General features: G+C 39.7%; 1 protein-coding gene across 1 annotated transcript in view; it reads right to left on the minus strand.

The window, feature by feature from the left end:
* LOC124622251 (protein unc-13 homolog C) overlaps positions 1-18,310 on the minus strand; it is a gene marked incomplete at its 5' end in the record, with an annotated part of 692,708 nt that overhangs the window by 140,924 nt on the left and 533,474 nt on the right. The window contains 2 exons of the mRNA XM_047147909.1: positions 7,736-7,957; positions 8,039-8,135. Coding sequence (XP_047003865.1) covers positions 7,736-7,957; positions 8,039-8,135 — 319 coding nt within the window. The remainder of the gene's footprint in view (positions 1-7,735; positions 7,958-8,038; positions 8,136-18,310) is intronic.

Here is an 18,310-nt window from a genome sequence, read left to right on the forward strand (position 1 = left end):
ATATGGGATCTGGTGTTTATAAGATTAGCTGCCAGGGCTCATAGATTTTACATTGGTCAGACAGGAAGAAATTTCCAGACTCATTTTAGAGAACATATGTATAGTCAAAATAAGAGCACTTTTGGTACACATTTGGACAGAGAAAGACATTCAGTAGGACATATAGACAGTAATATGAAAGTGTTGCATAGGACGTCAAAGTGACAGTTAATGAACCTGCTCAAAGAAATGGAGATTTATGTGCACAGAAAACAACAACCGGAATTACTGCTGAATGGACAGAAATAGTTTAACCTGAATGGTTACTTTTATATATTCAGAGACCCACTAGTTTGAATAGCATGGAGCACCCCAGCAGATTGGCGTGTGCCAGCCACCAGCAATGAGGAGACTGGGCCATCCTCCGCTAGCTCAGCCAAGGAAAACCAGGAAGCCACGACATATTCACCATCGATACCGCATTCTAATATAATATTGATTATAGATTTTCTATTTTTAATTAAGGGGCACTACTTTATTAATTGTATTATGATTACATTCACTGTTAACTGATCTCTTAAGTATAGAAGATTTTGTGACTTTTTTACTTTATACTTTTTATACCGGCATTCATAAAAGGTTGTATGTTACCTAACCAGGCTAAGGGCTGTATTGTATAGTATTTGTGCTTTTTATGGATTTCAAGTATGATTCCAATTTCACATACAGTATATCAGCATATAAATATTTTTTTAATGTCAGATGCTGATTTAACCAAAGAAAAATTTTAACTAAAGACAGTGCATACTGCATTTTAATCTTTATATTGGAGACTCTGGTTTATTATGTACTCTAGCTAAAGTGCCCTCTGCTGGCATTAGGTTCTTGTATAAATACCTGACACAATCTGAGTATTATCAGCACGTACCATGTACTCGCATGTTGAACTTGACAACGATTTTTTATCAGAATATTTTAATGGTATGTATGGCTGATATACATGGCTAGAAATATTTTATATTTTTATATTTCATGCATCATTAATACTGTATAGATTTAGTCTTAACTAATTGAACCTGGTCGCTTACACAATATTTATATTTACAACAGATCTGAAGATGGCAGTAAGTCAAAACCAGTAATAAAGTGTAAAGAAATCTGTGATCAAGACGGACTTGTGAAAATTAAAGTGCCAAAAATAAAATGATTGCAGACTCATTTACAGACTTCATGTCTTCAGTTAATAAAATTATTTAATTGTATACCTAAAAACAAAGATGATGTGACTTACCAAACGAAAGCGCTGGCACGTCGATAGACACACAAACAAACACAAACATACACACAAAATTCAAGCTTTCGCAACAAACTGTTGCATCATCAGGAAAGAGGGAAGGAGAGGGGAAGACGAAAGGAAGTGGGTTTTAAGGGAGAGGGTAAGGAGTCATTCCAATCCCGGGAGCGGAAAGACTTACCTTAGGGGGAAAAAAGGACAGGTATACACTAGCGCACACGCACATATCCATCCAAACAGAATGACTCCTTACCCTCTCCCTTAAAACCCACATCCTTTTGTCTTTCTCTCTCCTTCCCTCTTTCCTGATGAGGCAACAGTTTGTTACGAAAGCTTGAATTTTGTGTGTATGTTTGTGTTTGTTTGTGTGTCTATCGACGTGCCAGCGCTTTCGTTTGGTAAGTCACATCATCTTTGTTTTTAGGTATATTTTTCCCATGTGGAAGGTTTCCCTCTATTAATTCAAATTATTTAATTGGATAGATAAAAAAATCTGCTCACCAAGTGGCAGCAGAACACACACATGAAAGACAGTTGTCTTCATTAGTCTTTCCTTCTCATCTTGTATGGTAAGTCTCCCCTGACTCCCAGTTCTGGGTGAATTTCCCAAACTCTAACCCTTTTCCTAGACCTCTCCAGTCCCTTTCCTTCACTCTTCTTCCTTCCCCTTCAACCCTTCTCCCTGAACAAGGAGCCACTGGCTCCTAAAGCTTGCCACTCACAACAGTCTTTGATGTGTGTGTTCTGCAGTCATTTGGTGAGTAGATTATTTATCTATCCAATTAAATAATTTTATCAATAATTGATTGTTTTCAAAGTTGGCAGTATGGAGTTCCTGGAAGGTGACCAGGAGATGGTTAGGTGTGAAGCAGGGACTGTCATGGCTGGATGGTGGTATGGTATGGGAGAGACAAGGTTCAATTTTGGTATTATGGTGACTTTTGTTCGAGGGATTGGTGGCAAAAAAGTGTTTCCACTGTAGGCTTTGGAAAAAAGGGAGTATGTCTTTGGCAAGGTTGGAAAGGTTAACAACAGTGTTTTGGGTTTGCTTGGGTTCTATATTTAATGGAGTGTTGGAACACAGTTTGGCGGCTGTGCTAAATTTAAAAGGTCACTAAGAGCTATGAGGGTTGGACGAGGTGGTTCGCTGTGACCAGGATGATGTTGACAGATAGTGCTGCCTTGATATGGGAATAGGATGCCAACAGGTTGGACAATCTATGGAGGTGGTGTCTGGAATGCTCCTCTAGGTGTTGGAGTGCAAGGGTTTCGATCTTGGTGATGTCGTGTATGTAGCAAGGATTGCACAATAACAGTATCTTGTGGAGGGAATACAAATGGTTCTGGGATGCTTGTGCCATGGAAAGGTATTGATGCAGTACCCAGTTTATGGGGGACAGGGACTGGCAATGTCTAAAGAGGTGATTGTCATTGTATAAGATATGGGATCCAGAAAACGATACATTTAAGAAAAAGGATGTGGGAATGGATTTTGACCAGGGAAAGGGTTATTTCTTTGAATAGTGCAGTGAGATGGAGCAGGTGTTCATTGGGGTAGGGATGGTATTAAAGAAATGGGAAATAGTGTGTGAAATAAATGAATAAAAGTTTTAGGTGGTTATAAGTGGAACTGGATAACAGAGCACAAATTAGGAAGTGAATCAGTCAGAAGGAATTCGTTACATTTGGTCAAGTGTAAGTTATGCCATGTGCTTAGTCACTGTCATAATGAGTTACGGTGACTATTTTGCAGAAGGCCTTCACCAACTGCCTGACTCCTCCATCTAAAAGCTCTGCCACAGTGATCCCATCCCAGATGTCCAATATAGCCGTCAACTCCTATCGAAATCCATAGAGCCTTCCCGTAACCCCTGCCCTCTGAGTCCATTTTCCATTCACCCCAATGACATGCTGCACACCCACCTTCTACATGTTCCCCAATAGACACAAACACAACAGTCCTGGACAATTCATTGTAGGTGGCTATTGTACTCCCACTGAAAGAATTTCCACTCTTGCTGAATAACATCTCCAAACAACACAAGCAACTGCCCCAAACCTAGCATTCCACATTAAAGATATTAACCACTTCCTTCCCTGACTCCCAACCATCTGCACCATTTTACCTCCTACACCTCTAATTGTTGCTGTTGATGCTACCTCCTTACACCAACATCTGTATGTAAAGCCTGTGACCTTGATGCTATCAAACACTATCTTCCCCAGCATTCTCCAGGTTCCAAACCAACCACCTCATTCCTTATATACCTTACCAACAACACCCTGACTCACAACTATGTTTCTTTTGAAGGAAAGGTATACAAACAAATCTGTGGCATAACCATGGGCTCCTGCATGGCACCCTCCATGCAAACCTGGTTATGGACCATCCTTAGCCTCCCAAAACTCCCAATTCCTAGTGTGACTGAGGCTGGCTGATGATGATACCTTCATGATCTGGACTCAGGGACAAGTCATCCTCTCCTCATTCCTTGACAACCTCAACACCATCTTTCCCACCTGCTTCACCTGGTCCTCCTCAACCCAGCATGACACCTTCATGGACGTTGACCTCCACACCCATGTCCATGCTAAATGCACTAACCACCAACAGTACCTGCATTTTGACAACTGCCATTCCTTCCACACTAAAATACACCCCCCCCCCCCCCCCCCCCCCCGCCCCAATACAGCCTAGCCATCCATTGATGATGTATCTGCAGGGGGAAGAACTCACTTACCCAGTATGCTGAAGGTCTCAGGAAGGCCTTCACAGACACTATCCTCCAGACCTAGTCCACAAACACATTTCCTGTGCCATATTTTCAGACAAACCCCAATCCTCTCATCATCCTGAAGAAGCAGCTACAAAGGAGTGCCTCCCTTGTCACCGAGTACCACCCTGGACTGGAACAACTGAACCATATGCTTTGTCAGGGCTTTGATTATCTCTTGTCTTGTCCTGAAATGAGGAATAGCCTGCCCAAGATCATTCCAACATTACCTATAGTGGAATTCCACTGCCTACCCAACCTAAAAAAACATCTAGTTCATTCCTATGCAGCTCCCACTCCCACTCCCAACTCCTTGCCCCAGGGACTGTATGCCTGTGATAGACCAAGATATGAGACCTGTCAAATCCACCCACCCAGCACTTCCTGTCTAACCCTGTCTCATGCTTATCCTACCTAATCAGAGGCTGGGCATCTTTGAAACCAGACACTTCATAAACAAACTCTGCTCCCATAACTGCAGAGTTTTTATATCAGCATGACTACCAACCAGCTGTCCATCAGTATGATTAGGTATCACCAAACAAAGTTGACTACCTGGTGGCACAACATGCAGCTGAGCACAAGATACTCATTTTCAACGGCTGCTTCACAACCCGGATCATTATACCCTTCCCTCACCATCAGCTTTTTTGAATTATTCAGAGGAGAGTTATCCTTGCAACACATCCTTTGCTCTCATAACGATCCCAGCCTAAATCTTCAGTAACCCACTGCCCCCACACCCTCAATCCAACAGTTTCCCCATCCTCTGTCCAGTCGCACACTCCCAAATCACATTCCAATGACACCAGTGCACTTTGCTCCACACTGGCTTTGACAACAGTGCATCACATGCTTTGCCTGTGTATTAGCCACCCTCCCTTCCTCATTCCTGGCTGGTAAACCAGCTGCCTACCTCTGAGCTGCTAACCAACTACTCCCAATCCCTCTCCCTGCCTCCCGCCTGTCTCCCTCTACCCATCCCACCTGACACAACACCCACCACTATGTAGTCCTCCTCTGAAATGCAGCAATGACACTGTTGGTCCAGCAGTACCACGCAAGAGTACAGCCATGTGTATGTGCGTGTTTCTGTTTGTATTTTACTGTAGCTCAATAAAGGGTTCCTACATAAGCTAGCGTGTTTTCTTTTTTTTTTGTGTGTGTGTGTGCCTATTGATGACTCAATGTTTCTGCTTTTCAATGAGTATTCTCCTTTAATTCAAAAGTATTTACATTCTACCGAAACTTTCCTACAACAATAAAATAAAAAGATAGTCTGGCAAACACAGGTTATTACAAACTTGTTATAATTAATTAACTTTCATCTTATTAATTGTAATCGCCTCTCTATCAAGGTATGATATCTGTTTTTAATTGTTCAAAACAATGTTGTTGCTCATTCACTGTCACTCTTAATAATATATCTGCCATTTTTGCTTTTGCCTCTTCCATAGACTGAAAACATGTTGCGTATAATGCAGTTTTCTTTATAAAAATGGGATAATAGTCACATGGGAAAAACCTTGTGATTACTGCACAAAAATGCCTCTCAACCAACCCCCCCCCCCTCCCCCGCCCTTCCAACCTCAAAAGAAAAGGATAAAATAAATAAAGGCTGTGCACAGAGGGTATTTTGGGCTAGAGTGTTGTCCTAGGGAAGAAACCATTATTTATCTTACACAAATTTGGTCACTTTTTCTCCACAACTTGATCAGATATCAATGTAGTGGGTCCTGATTAACATACTCAATACAGACAAAAATATTAGTTTTGCTTTCAGTTTCAGTTTTACTTTAATATTTGTGATGTCAAGTTATCTAAATGCACTACTTGGAACTTTGCTTCTGGGCTACACTGAAAAATCCATGTGTGATGATATTTTGCTGTGATTCTGATTCATTTGTCAATCATCCGATTGTCAGAGTATACGTTTCTCTATATTTTTATTCCTGACTGAGGTTGTCTGAAAAATAAAAGATGTTTTACTATTTTTTTTCTTTGAGAAAGTTGAACAATGAAATCTATTAGAGTGTCAGAACATCTACTATAAACCCTTATTGCAATGCTTCATAAACTGTACATCAAATATCAGTTGCCTTAATGTGAGTATTGCGGCAGAAATGAAGGAACAATTTATTTTTCCTGTGCCACAGGCTACCTGTCACTCAACCAATTTTATTTGTATGTGTGAGCAAGTTTTACTTCACTAGTTTTATATTTATCCATCCTCCTGTAGACAATACGATGTCTGAATGCATATGTAAATTGATGCTAATTCATTTCAAGGAAATGGAACATACAGATATACAGAAAAAAATAATACAAATGCAATAACAAAATGTCATCCACTAGATGATAATACAAATTCATGTACATAGGAGCTTTTATTAAAAATTCATAGTTTGTTTTTGATAGGCCTTTACTTTAGTTCTCCATAACCAGCAAATCTTTTCTTTAAATTCCCATGATTTAGTAAAGAATTTACATCAGACAAGAGCTGCCCATTACATGTTTAAATGTAATGAAAAGACAACAGGCAAAAAGTGTATTTTCAAATTTGCCTTAATATAAACATTTCCAGAAAAATGTTATTGGCCAACATACTCACCTATCTAGCAAAACATTGTTCTAGTAGAATATTTTTTTTAAGTGTGCTTTACGTTTATTTTCGTCATGTAGATTCCTGATGCAGACTGACAGCTTATTGTAAAGTTTAATACCAATATGGCTCACAAGCCTTTGTGCGTGTATACGTTTTGTTCACTGAGTATGAACTGCTGTGCTGTTTTGGGTATTGTGACTGTGAAATGTTGCAAAAGACTGAAAATAGTGAAGTATGACATCCTGGTACCTCCTGAGATACAAAAAATGGCCATAATAAGGCAGGGTGAACTGAGTTTCTGTGTAGGTTTTATGACATGGTCATTAAAATTTAACTTGTCATCAACAAGAATCCCCAGCTATTTTGTGGATGTTACTCTGCCTATGGCTCTGTCATCTGACGTCACATCTAGATTTACATTTTGACTTATTTTCCTAAATAGCATATGACTTGTTTAATTTACATTTAATGTCAACCTATTTTCATTGAAGTAAGAGTGTACATGCTTCAGAATTTGATCCATAGTTATATGCAGCAATTGCTTTGTCGCATTTGTCACATTACTGTCATCTGCAAATAGCATTACACTGGCTGCACTGTCAGAGGTGTGACTGTAATTTATATGAACAATAAATAATGTGGGACCTAGAATACAGCCTTGTGGTGCTCCTGTTTCCACAATTTTTTGCACCTGATACTAAACTGATTTTGTGATTTGAGTAATCTGCCTTCACACCTACACTCTTATACTTGTCACCATTTTTAAATAATGGCTTCACTTTTGAGATTTTCAACCCTCCAGAAAACACTCCTCCATTAAATAATAAGTATGTATACCAGGGGTCCTGCAATCTGTGAAGCAGTTCTGATTATGGCAGGTACTGACATGTCAACTATTCCTGCTGACAGTTTAGTTTTCAAACATTTTATCACTTTTAACAATTCACATTGATTTGTTGGATGTACTCTCATGGCACAAGCAATTTTGAACATTCTGGTTTTTCTTAATATGCCAATTTTGAGCAAAATACACAAATTCTCATAAAAAACATTAGCTTTCCTACAGATTTACTTAAATCTTACAATTCGTTCCTCCTTGAGATGAATAGGAAACTCCTTTTTGACGATGTCAGCATACTCTACCAATACTTTTACTATTGTCTTGGCAAAACGTTTCATGTAGCGTTTCCATATCTCAGGATCAGGGCATTCAAGCTTTGAAACAACATCAAAGCACTGCGTCAACTGGGTGAACACATCAACAACTGAATTTGAGAAAAGTGCATGTTCACTGCTTCTCTGGAACTGGAAATCAGTAAAAAAAGATCAGTAAAGTACCCTTTAAATAATTTATTATATTTTTTTAATCACTAAAATATTACTTACACCATCCTTCTTGTCTCTTGTAAATGCTCCATGCAGATATTCCAGTGATACATCATCATTCTCATTAAGCCACTGCATAACAAATGGTTCAAACCACCTAGAAAGAAAATATTAGAAAATTCATATTGGACAATTAACTGGAGCATAAAAATGATTGCTAAAATATTAAGCTTTCGGACAAAGTCCTTCTTCCAAAATAAAAAACATATTCACAGAAACACAGCTTACACACACATGGCCACTGTCTCTGGGGATTGGAGCCTGGAAGCAGCAAAAATTGGAGGGTTCAAATTCCATGAGAACTGAAGCAACTGTTGAAATTACCGATGTTGTTGTATGCTGTATCTTCCACTGCAAGATAGTTGAGTTTGCAGTTTAGTAACAGTTTCACAGTGGCAGTCCACATGGATAGACAGCTCACTAGTAGTTATATCCAGATAGAACCTGCACAGTAATTGACCAAAATGATATATGAGGTGACTGTTTTCACACGTGGCCCTACCTACGATTGGATAGGAAATGCTTATGACTAGACCACAGTAAGAAAAGGTAAGAGTGTCCATGTGTCATCCACAAAACTGACCTGTGTGGTGTAGGACTGGTTGCAGCAGTCACACAGGGATAAACTAAAATACTGTGTAGTCTGGGTGGGCATGGAATACTGCAATGGAGATGAGGGCAGGCTTTTGGTAGCATATCCTTCATATTGGGGCATGGCTAAAAGTAGACGAAGCTCTAGCAGAGGATATGGTTCACTGTTCCAAGGCTTGCATGTTATTATATGGAAAGGAGAGAACTGTTTGGTGACTGGTTCACAGTGGTTATTTGTATGGAAATAATGATATGAGAAATCTGTTTTTGGTTTTGCTGGACATTATACTATGTCAGTGTAACACTCTGGCAAAGTTATCAGCACATATGGATAACTGCTGCTTTCTTCTGTAGGTGTTATGTCCACAGGTACTACAACTTGGATGAAAGACTTTGTAATGTAGAATGGGTCACAGCTACCTTTACAGAGTTTCTGTCGGTGGTCTGTTTATACATTTTATGGAGCCATTTGTGTGGTGCAAATAGTCCTGGAGGAATGATCGGATGCTATACTTGTGATGGAGGCAGATCATAAAGTTACATCAATGAATCTGCACCAGACAAGTTGTTAAAGATGTAAGATGGTTAGTGTGCTGGTGTAAGCTGGTGCCAGATAGATAGATAGAGGCCAACAGCAGACTCGCAGGGAAGGTGCCACCAATGCCCTCTCAGCCGCCAGTATTTAGATCATCGCTGTGGACCAGAAGGTGAGTTAGTTCAAGTATGTCACAAGCAATCACACCAAGTAAGTTCCAGAGTCATCAGCCACATGCAGTGGAAATTGCAGTAGCAGTTAGCTCCACCACTAACACAGAGACAGGCAGCACATAGCAACCATAGAAGTGTACATAGCAGACATTGTTGTTCACCAGCAGTGAGGAAAATGTGTATCATATACAACATAATGAATATCTTAAGTAAACTTTTCATACTTATGAATAAAGAAACCAGCTAATCTATGAGTACAGTTTGTGTTATAGAAAGAGGATACTGGCCACCAAACATCATCATCTCCTTGCTCTCATGGTGCAACTCTACAGAGACAATGAGATGACATATATGTTAGAAATGTTCTTCTAGGGGGGCAAGGGGGTGGGGGGGGGGGGGGATGCATCAAAAGGATTACACTGGAGGGTATAATGCTATTCTACAGATTTTTTATTAGATGTGGCCTTCAAAGGAGAAAAAATTATGTTTCACTATGTGGCTGGCTAGGAGGTTTCAGGAGCATGCTGGGAAAGGTGGTGTTACATGGTGTCAATGTCATAGTGTTCATCAGTGTTAATGTACAAAGTGTATTATTGGCAGTTTGGAGGTAACAGGACAGGAATTGAGATGAAAGAATGATTACTGTCACAAATGCAGAAAGTACAGAAATATTATTGCTGATTTGACACACTTCATTTCTGCTTCTCATATTATCCTACTTTTGTCATTGTCTTTATTTTTGTCCATGGTTCATTCATCCATTCTCTGTCCTTTCTTACACATATTTACATTCTCTTCTACACCCATAGCACAAACCCTGCTATTTCCTTTGTACCTTTAGCTGTAAACAGCTACACAGCATCTAAATTACCCATGTTTAAATATGATTACTTCCCTATTTTTTTACACTGTCTCTTCACTTTAACAACAGTTAGAATACCATCTCTAACTCTGAGCACAGAAATTATTTATTTCAAAAGTCATTTACACTACTGCTTCCTTTACCATCGACCCAACCCTTACCATATTTTGTTTCTACCTAACCCCACGATAAAACTTTGTTTATTCTCTGCCAGCCCGCTGAGAAAACCCTAACTTCACCCTTGCTAAAATTGACAGTGTGCAGCCAGTTCCAGGAATGAGGTTAAAACACCAGATTGGAATATTCTGTCAAGAATGATGCACTACGAAAACCTAAGAACTTTTAACATCACTTCCATCATTCTTGGAATTTGCCTGACTGCAACCTTCACAAGTTCCCATCCTACCTTCCCAGTCCTGAGATTGTACGCCCTCTCCACATCTACATCTACATCTACAAGGATACTCTGCAAACTTAAGTGCCTGGCAGATGGTTCATCAAACCACCTTCACAATAATTTTCTATTATTCCAATCTTGAACAGTGTGCGGAAAAAATCAACACCTATACTGTTCTGTGAAAGCTCAAATTTACTTATTTTATTATGATGATTGTTCCTGCCTATGTAGATTGGTGTCAACAGAACATTTTCACATTCGGAGGACAAAGTTGGTGACTGAAATTTTGTGAGAAGATTCTGCTACAATGAAAAATACCTCTGTTTTAATTATGTCTGCCCAAAATGCTGTATCATGTCAGTGCCATTCTCTCCCCTATTTAGCAACAATACAAAATGTGCTGCTCTTCTTTGAACATTCTTGATGTAGTCCATTAATCCTTTCTGGTAAGGATCCCAGCCAATGCAGCAGTACTCATAAAGGTGAGAGCCAAGTGTAGTGTAGCAAGTCTCTTTAGCAGCTCTGTTAAATTTTCTAAGTGTTCTGCCAATAAAACACAGTCTTTGGTTTGCCTTCCCAACAACATTTTTTCTGTGTCCTTTCCAATTTAAGTTGTTCATAACCGTAATTCCTAGGTAGTTAATTGAATTTATGGCCTTTAGATTTGACTGATGTATCATGTAACCGAAGTTTACTGGATTCCTTTTGCCACTCATGTGTATGACCTCACACTTTTCATTATTTAGAGTCAACTGCCAATTTTTGCACCATACAGATATTTTTGTCTAAAGTGTTTTGCAATTTGTATTGATCTTCTGATGACTTTACTACATGATGAATTACAGCATCATCTGCAAACAACCTAAGACAGCTGTTCAGAGTGTCTCCTAAATCTTTTATATAGAAGAGGAACAACAGAGGACCTGCAACACTACCTTGGGGAACACCAGAAATCTCTTCTGTTTGACTCAATGGCTTTCCATCAATTACTATGAACTGTGACCTCTCCAATATGAACTTGTGAATCCCATAACATAACTGAGACGATATTCCATAAGCACACAATTTTACTACAAGCCACTTGTGACGTGCAATGTGAAATCATTCTGGAAATCTAGAAATATGGAATCAATATGAAATCCCTTGTCTATAGCACTCAACACTTCATATGAGTAAAGAGATGGTAGTCTTTTGCAAGAATGATGTTTTCTAAATCATTGTTGACTGTGTGTCAATAGGTAATTCATAATGTTCAAACAAATGTTCCAAAATCCTCCAGCATAGTGATATTAATGATATGGGACTGTAATTTAGTGGATTACTCCTACTGCCTTTCTTGAATACTGATGTGACATGTCCAAATTTCCAGTTTTTGGGTATGGATCTTCACCAAGCGAGCAGTCGTATACGATCATTATGAATGGAGCTATTGGATCAGCAGACTCTGAAACGAAGCTGACTGGTATATTCTGGACAGGAAGACTTGTTTTTTATGAAGTGATTTAAGTTGTTTCACTAATCCGAGGATATTTACTTCTAAGTTAATCATGCTGGCAGCTGTTTCTAATTCAAATTCTGGAATATTTAGTTCATCTTCTTTGGTGAAAGAATTCTCGAAGGCTGGGTTTAGAAGGTCTGCTTTGGCAGCACTGTCGTCAATAGTATTTCCATTGCTATCACCATTAGCATACCTTACACACAACCAGAATCTCTTTAGATTTTCTGCCAGGTTTCAAGACAAAGTTTCATTGCGGAAACTATTGTCTTGCATTTGTGGTAAGTCCATGCTAAATTTCGAGCTTCTGCAAAAGATAGCCAGTCTTGGAGATTTTTCATTCATTTAAATTATGTATGATTTTTTAATTGTTTCTGCAGCAGTGCTCTGATGCACTTTGTGTACTAAGGTGGTGCAGTTACATCATTTTTTAATTTATTTGTTATAAATCTTTCAATTGTTGTCGATACTATTTCTGTGAATTCAAGCCATATCTGGTCTACACGTACACCATTAATTTTGAAGGAGTGGAGATTGTCTCTCAGGAAGGTCTGAAGTGAATTTTCCTCTGTTTTTTATAAAATAGGTAAATTTTTCATTTATTTTTGGATGATTTGGGGGTTACAGCATTCAATCTCATTACAACAACCCTGTGTTCACTAATCCCCGAATCCTTTTTGAGGTTTGTAATTAGTTCAGGATTATTTGTTGCTAAGATGTCGAGGGTGTTTTCACAACCGTTTAATCATTTACTATTGATGTGGGCTTATGAACCAATTGCTCAAAATAATTTTCAAAGAATGCATTTAGCACAATTTTGGATGATGTTTTATGCGTACCTACAGATTTAAATATGAATTTTTGTCAACATTTCATGGGTGAATTAAAATCACTACGAACAATAATGGGTATGTGTTTGAAATTAAACTCAAGTTTTCTTTGAACCTTTCACCAATTGTATCATCTATGTTGGGAGCTTGGTAGAAGGTTCCAAATATTATTTTATTTTGGTTGCCAAAAATGACCTCTGCCCATACTAACTTCTAATTCAATTTCTCTACAAGATAAACGACTTCCAACAGCAACAAAAATGTCACCATCAACTGCATTTAGCCTATCCTTTCTGAACACCATTACGTTCATCACAAAAATTTCGGCTGAACTTTTCTCAGGCCTTAGCTAGCGTTTAGTGCCTATAACAATTTGAGCATCAGTGTTTTCTATTAGTACTTGAAGCTCCGGTACTTTCCCAATACAGGTATGACAATTTACAAATGTTATACTGATGGATCCTGTATCTATGTTTTTCCGGTGTTTGGCCAGCACCCTTTTCAGACTGAAGCTCTTTTTGTGTTTCCCCAAGACCCTCTCACCTACAAAACTGCCCAGTCCATGACACACAGCCCCTGCTACCCATGTAGCCACCTCCAGCATTTAATTGACTCCTGACGTATACAGTGGAACCCAAAACCCAACCACCTTATAGCACAGAGCCCTCTGAGCCTCTGATTCAGATGTTCCACTCAGCTCTGTACCATAGTCGGCAATTGGTCCTGTTGACTATGCTGTCCCATGTGTGTGTGTGTGTGTGTGTGTGTGTGTGTGTGTGTAGAAAAAGAATGCACAAATTATGATAGAAGTAACCATCAGGTTTGGGGTGATACCCAAATTCTAATCACCAAGCAGCAGCAGGAACACACGTATAAAAGTTATTACAAAAACCTGAGAGCTTAAGGTGGAAGATAGTGGAATGTGGAAGACACTGATTAGTGTGAAAACATCGTGTACAAGTTAATAACAGCGAAAAGCTAACTGCATTGTATGTGATAGAGATGCGAAGAGGACAGCAAAAAATGGGAAGGTCAGAAAATGAAATATCAAGAAAAATTAAACTGAGTGAAGAAAGAAATAGTTATTGTGATGAAACGCTGAGACCAAAGAAATTAACATAAATTAAGGCCAAGTGGGTGGTGGGAATGAAGAACATGTTGTAGTGCCAGTTTCCTCCTGCAGAGTTCTGAGAAATTGGTGTCTGGGGAAAGAATACAGATGGCAAGTGCAGTGAAATAGGCACCAAGCTTACAACAGTCATGTTGCAGAGAATGCTCTGCAACAGGATATTGTGTGTTGTGGTATACACCCTCTGCCAATGCCCACTCATTCTGACTGATGGCTGGGTGGTAGTCATGATGATGTAAAAGGCTGAAAAGTATTTACATAACAGCTGGTCATTTCACAGGTGGCTCTCCCTTTGATAGTATATGTTTTGCCAGTTACAAGACTGGTATAAGTGGTGGTAGGAGCGTGCATAGGGAAAGTCTTGCAGCTGGGACAGTCACAGGGGTAGAAGCCAGAGAATAGGGAGATAGGTGCAGAATAAGCATAGGGTCTTAGAAGGATATTAGGGACACTGACAGGACAATGAAAAGCTATTCTAGGTGTGGTGGGAAAAATCTTAGACAGGCTGTACCTCATTTCGGGGAACAATTCTAAGAAGTCATGGCCTTGTCAAAGTAGCTAATTAATACATTCAAGACCAGGATAACACTGCGTGACAAAAGGTGTACTCCTAAGCTGTTTCTTGGAGGGGTCAGTGCTACAAGGATTGTATGTGATGGCCAAGGGTATCTACTTTTGAACTAGGTTGTTGGGTAATTTTGTCCAGTGAAGGTGTAGGTGGGAATGGTGGTGTATTGCTGTAATGAGTTGCATCTGAACAAATACGTCTGACTTGATTGCCAAGGCTGTAAGGGAGGGAATATTTGACCTGGAAAGGATGACAACTGTTAATATGTAAGTACTGTTGTTTGTTAGTAGGTTTAATGTGAACAGGAGTGTGTGGCTGGCCTTCAGTTAGGATGAGAACAACATCAAGGAAAGTGGCATGGGATGTGGAATATGACCACGTGAAATTTAATTGGGAGAATGTATTTAGATTCCAGGAATTTTAACAGGTCAGTCTCACCATGAGTCCATATGGCAAAGATATCATCAATGTGTCTAATCTACACCATGGGCCGAAGACTTATGGATCCCAAGAAAGCCCTCTCCAAGCAAGGCATGAAAAGGCTGGCATAGGAAGGAGCCATCCCTGTTCCCACGATTGTACCCCTGATCTGTTTGTATGTTGGCCCATCAAAGATAAAGTTGATTAAGGTGAGCAGGAAGGATGTCCAAACTCTACCCCTCATGCTAAACCTCATCAGCATTTTTCCTTTGCACCTCTCACTTTCCCTTCAAACCCTTCTGGAAGAAGAAGAGGCACTGGCTTTAAACACTTCCATATGTAATACCTTTGTATATGTGTGTTCTCCAGCCAGTGCTTGGTGAGTAAGTTTTATACTTATCCAGTTAGATTACATTGTCAAAAACTTAATATTTTCATTGATACATTAGCCTGTATGGGCATCATTCCCTCTTCTGTAACCCTCCTGTCAGTCTTTGTTGTAATATATCTTGTTCAAAGTGTCATCTGCTTTCTACCTTATGTGTTGGTCCACTCGCTTATTTGTCTGTACCACTTTCACCAGTGTCTTTTCTAGCACTGATTTTCAGTAAAATTTTCTCCTACAACTTCCTCTTTCTTTTTGTCAAGTTTTTAAAATTTTGTCTCTTTTCAAGACATTCCCTAAAGACTTTTCTCCAATCTTTTTTGTACCATATAGGTGACTTTTCTGGCAAGAAATTCTCACATACGCATTACCTCTTGTTAACCCCTTTCTGTTCTCATGATTTTCGTGTGAATTTTTCTGATCTTTTTCCTTGCTTTTCTTCCATTTTGCTATCTTTTGCCAACCTCTGCTTTTCTTTTTTGCCACTCCTACCACCTCTAATGCTCCAAACTCTCTTCTCTTGCCATGATGAACCTCATAACATATTACATCCATTCTTTTTGAAAACATGCTTTTGCATTATCAAAACTAAGGTAGTACATTCTGTTTCTTGAAACCTACAAGTTCTCTGCCTCGTGATGACTGGGTGTTGTGTGCTGTCCTTAGGTTAGTTAGGTTTAAGTAGTTCTAAGTTCTAGGGGACTGACGACCATAGATGTTAAGTCCCATAGTGCTCAGAGCCATTTGAAGTCAAACCTGCAAGTGCCTTGGAGTTACTCCAAAAGGCCTAAAACTGAAAATTACTGTTTCTGGATGTAATCTCACTCTAAACCAGCCTCTTTTACAGTTTCAAGTACAACAATCTGTTGCATTTACCCAGCCAATCTGGGACCTATATGCCTCGTCAAGCAATTCCAACGCCACAAGACTTCTCTCCTTCTACAAAATCCTGCAGTTAGCTGGTCCTCATGTGTCCTTGTATGATATCATCTGCCAAACCAACTTCAAACTGCAAAAACATGCCAGACATCATCTCAAAAAGCTGTCCCACCTTCTCTAAACTACCTCAACCTTGGTGTTTCACTTCCTGTCCCTCTGCAGCTCCCCACACAGCCACATCATCAGCCACCACTTCTCTCCTACAAACTCAGCTTGGCCAACCTCCTTTACATCCCCAAGCCCTCACCACTGCCCCCCAGAGCAATAATAACTCACAATTACAAAAACCAGTCACAACAGTACAGTGTTCTCCACCTCTTGTCTAAAGAACTCACTCCTCCTGAATTATCCATATTATCCAAAGGTCTCACTTCATCCCTAAACCAGCATTTAATCATGCTGCTTTGGTGAAGGATCTACTTTCCTTCACATGTAATGTCAACTGGAAATATCACTTAGCAATCCAATCCTAAAACCTTTTGCAACAGAAAACCTGACATTGAGCCCTACGTTAAACAGTTCTGACCTCGGTCCTAACTTGATCCACCGCCACTAATTCAAAATCATCCCTCACAAGCCTTTTTTAGGAATTCCTCACACCCAGAATTACTTCACAATCCTTTCTCACATCCATACAATATTACCTTAACCTGTTCTCTGCAGAACTTCCAGCTCTTCATTCCCTGAAAGCTGATGAATCCATCATTATCTTCCCTGGAGATAAGGGATCTACACAATGGTACTTGACAGACAGGAGTAAATAAGTAGATATGTACAGCAGCTGTCTGACACCTCTACATACAGCTTCTGCCATCAAGGTCCCATCCCTGTGATTCAAACTGACCTGCAGTCCCTTCTTAAAACCTCAGGCCCCTCACGAGGAGGCCTCAGTCCACAGAACTTCTTACCCAATCTGTACCATGTATCACCAAATTTAAACTTGTTACTAAGATCCACAAACCCAATCATCCTGGCCATCCAATAGTTGCTGGCTTCAAAGCATCCACCAACTGTGTATCTGCCTTAGCTAATTAAGACCTGCAACCCATTATATAAAGATATCAACCACTTCCTATATATTCTGAAATCCATGCTCGTCCCACTCCCACCACACATTGAAGCCATCTCCCTCTACACCAACATCCCCCATGTACATAGTCTGTCTGTTCCTGAACATTTTCTTCGTCAGTGCCCACCTGATTTAAAATCTATGACATCCCTCCTGCTCACCTTAATCAACTTTATACTTACCAACAACTATTTCACCTTTGAAGAACAGACACACAAACAGACAAGGGGTACGGCCATGGGAACCAGGAAGGCTCCTTTCTATGACAACCTTTTCATGTGTCGACAGGAGTGAGTTTTTCTGGGATCCACAAGTCTTTAGCCCCTGGTTCAGTTTAGATGCCATATGGACTCACAGTGATGCTGATCTGTTAAAATTCCTGGAATCTCTAAGTACGTTCTCCCAATAAAATTTCAAATGGTAATATTCAGAATCCAATGCCACTTCCCTTGATGTTGGTCTCATCCTCATCAAAGGCCAGTTATACACTACTGTTTTTTCACCCTTATTAACTCAGTCTTGATGTTTCAGCAGTAATCTCTGTCTTACATATTACCCTATTTTCCACCTTTAAGCTCTCAGTTTTTCAAATCTTATCTGGTGTAGTTCCCAGCAATCAGTCTTTCACCCTCATCCCGTCTGGTAAGTCTCCACCAACTCTGGGTTCTGGTTAACTTTTCCAAACTCTACCCTTTTCCCTAAACTTCACCAGTACTTTTCATTCACCCCTATTCCTTCCCCTTCAACCATTCTGCCAAAAGAGGGAGCCACAGGCACCAAAAGCTTGCATACATTATACCTTTTACATGTGTATACTCCTGCTACCACATGGTGAGCAGATGTCGTATGACTGTCACTATTGTTTTCCACCTGTGCTGT

This window comes from Schistocerca americana, chromosome 7 (genome assembly GCF_021461395.2).
Source record: "Schistocerca americana isolate TAMUIC-IGC-003095 chromosome 7, iqSchAmer2.1, whole genome shotgun sequence".
In the NCBI taxonomy this organism is placed as follows: Eukaryota; Metazoa; Arthropoda; class Insecta; order Orthoptera; family Acrididae; genus Schistocerca; species Schistocerca americana.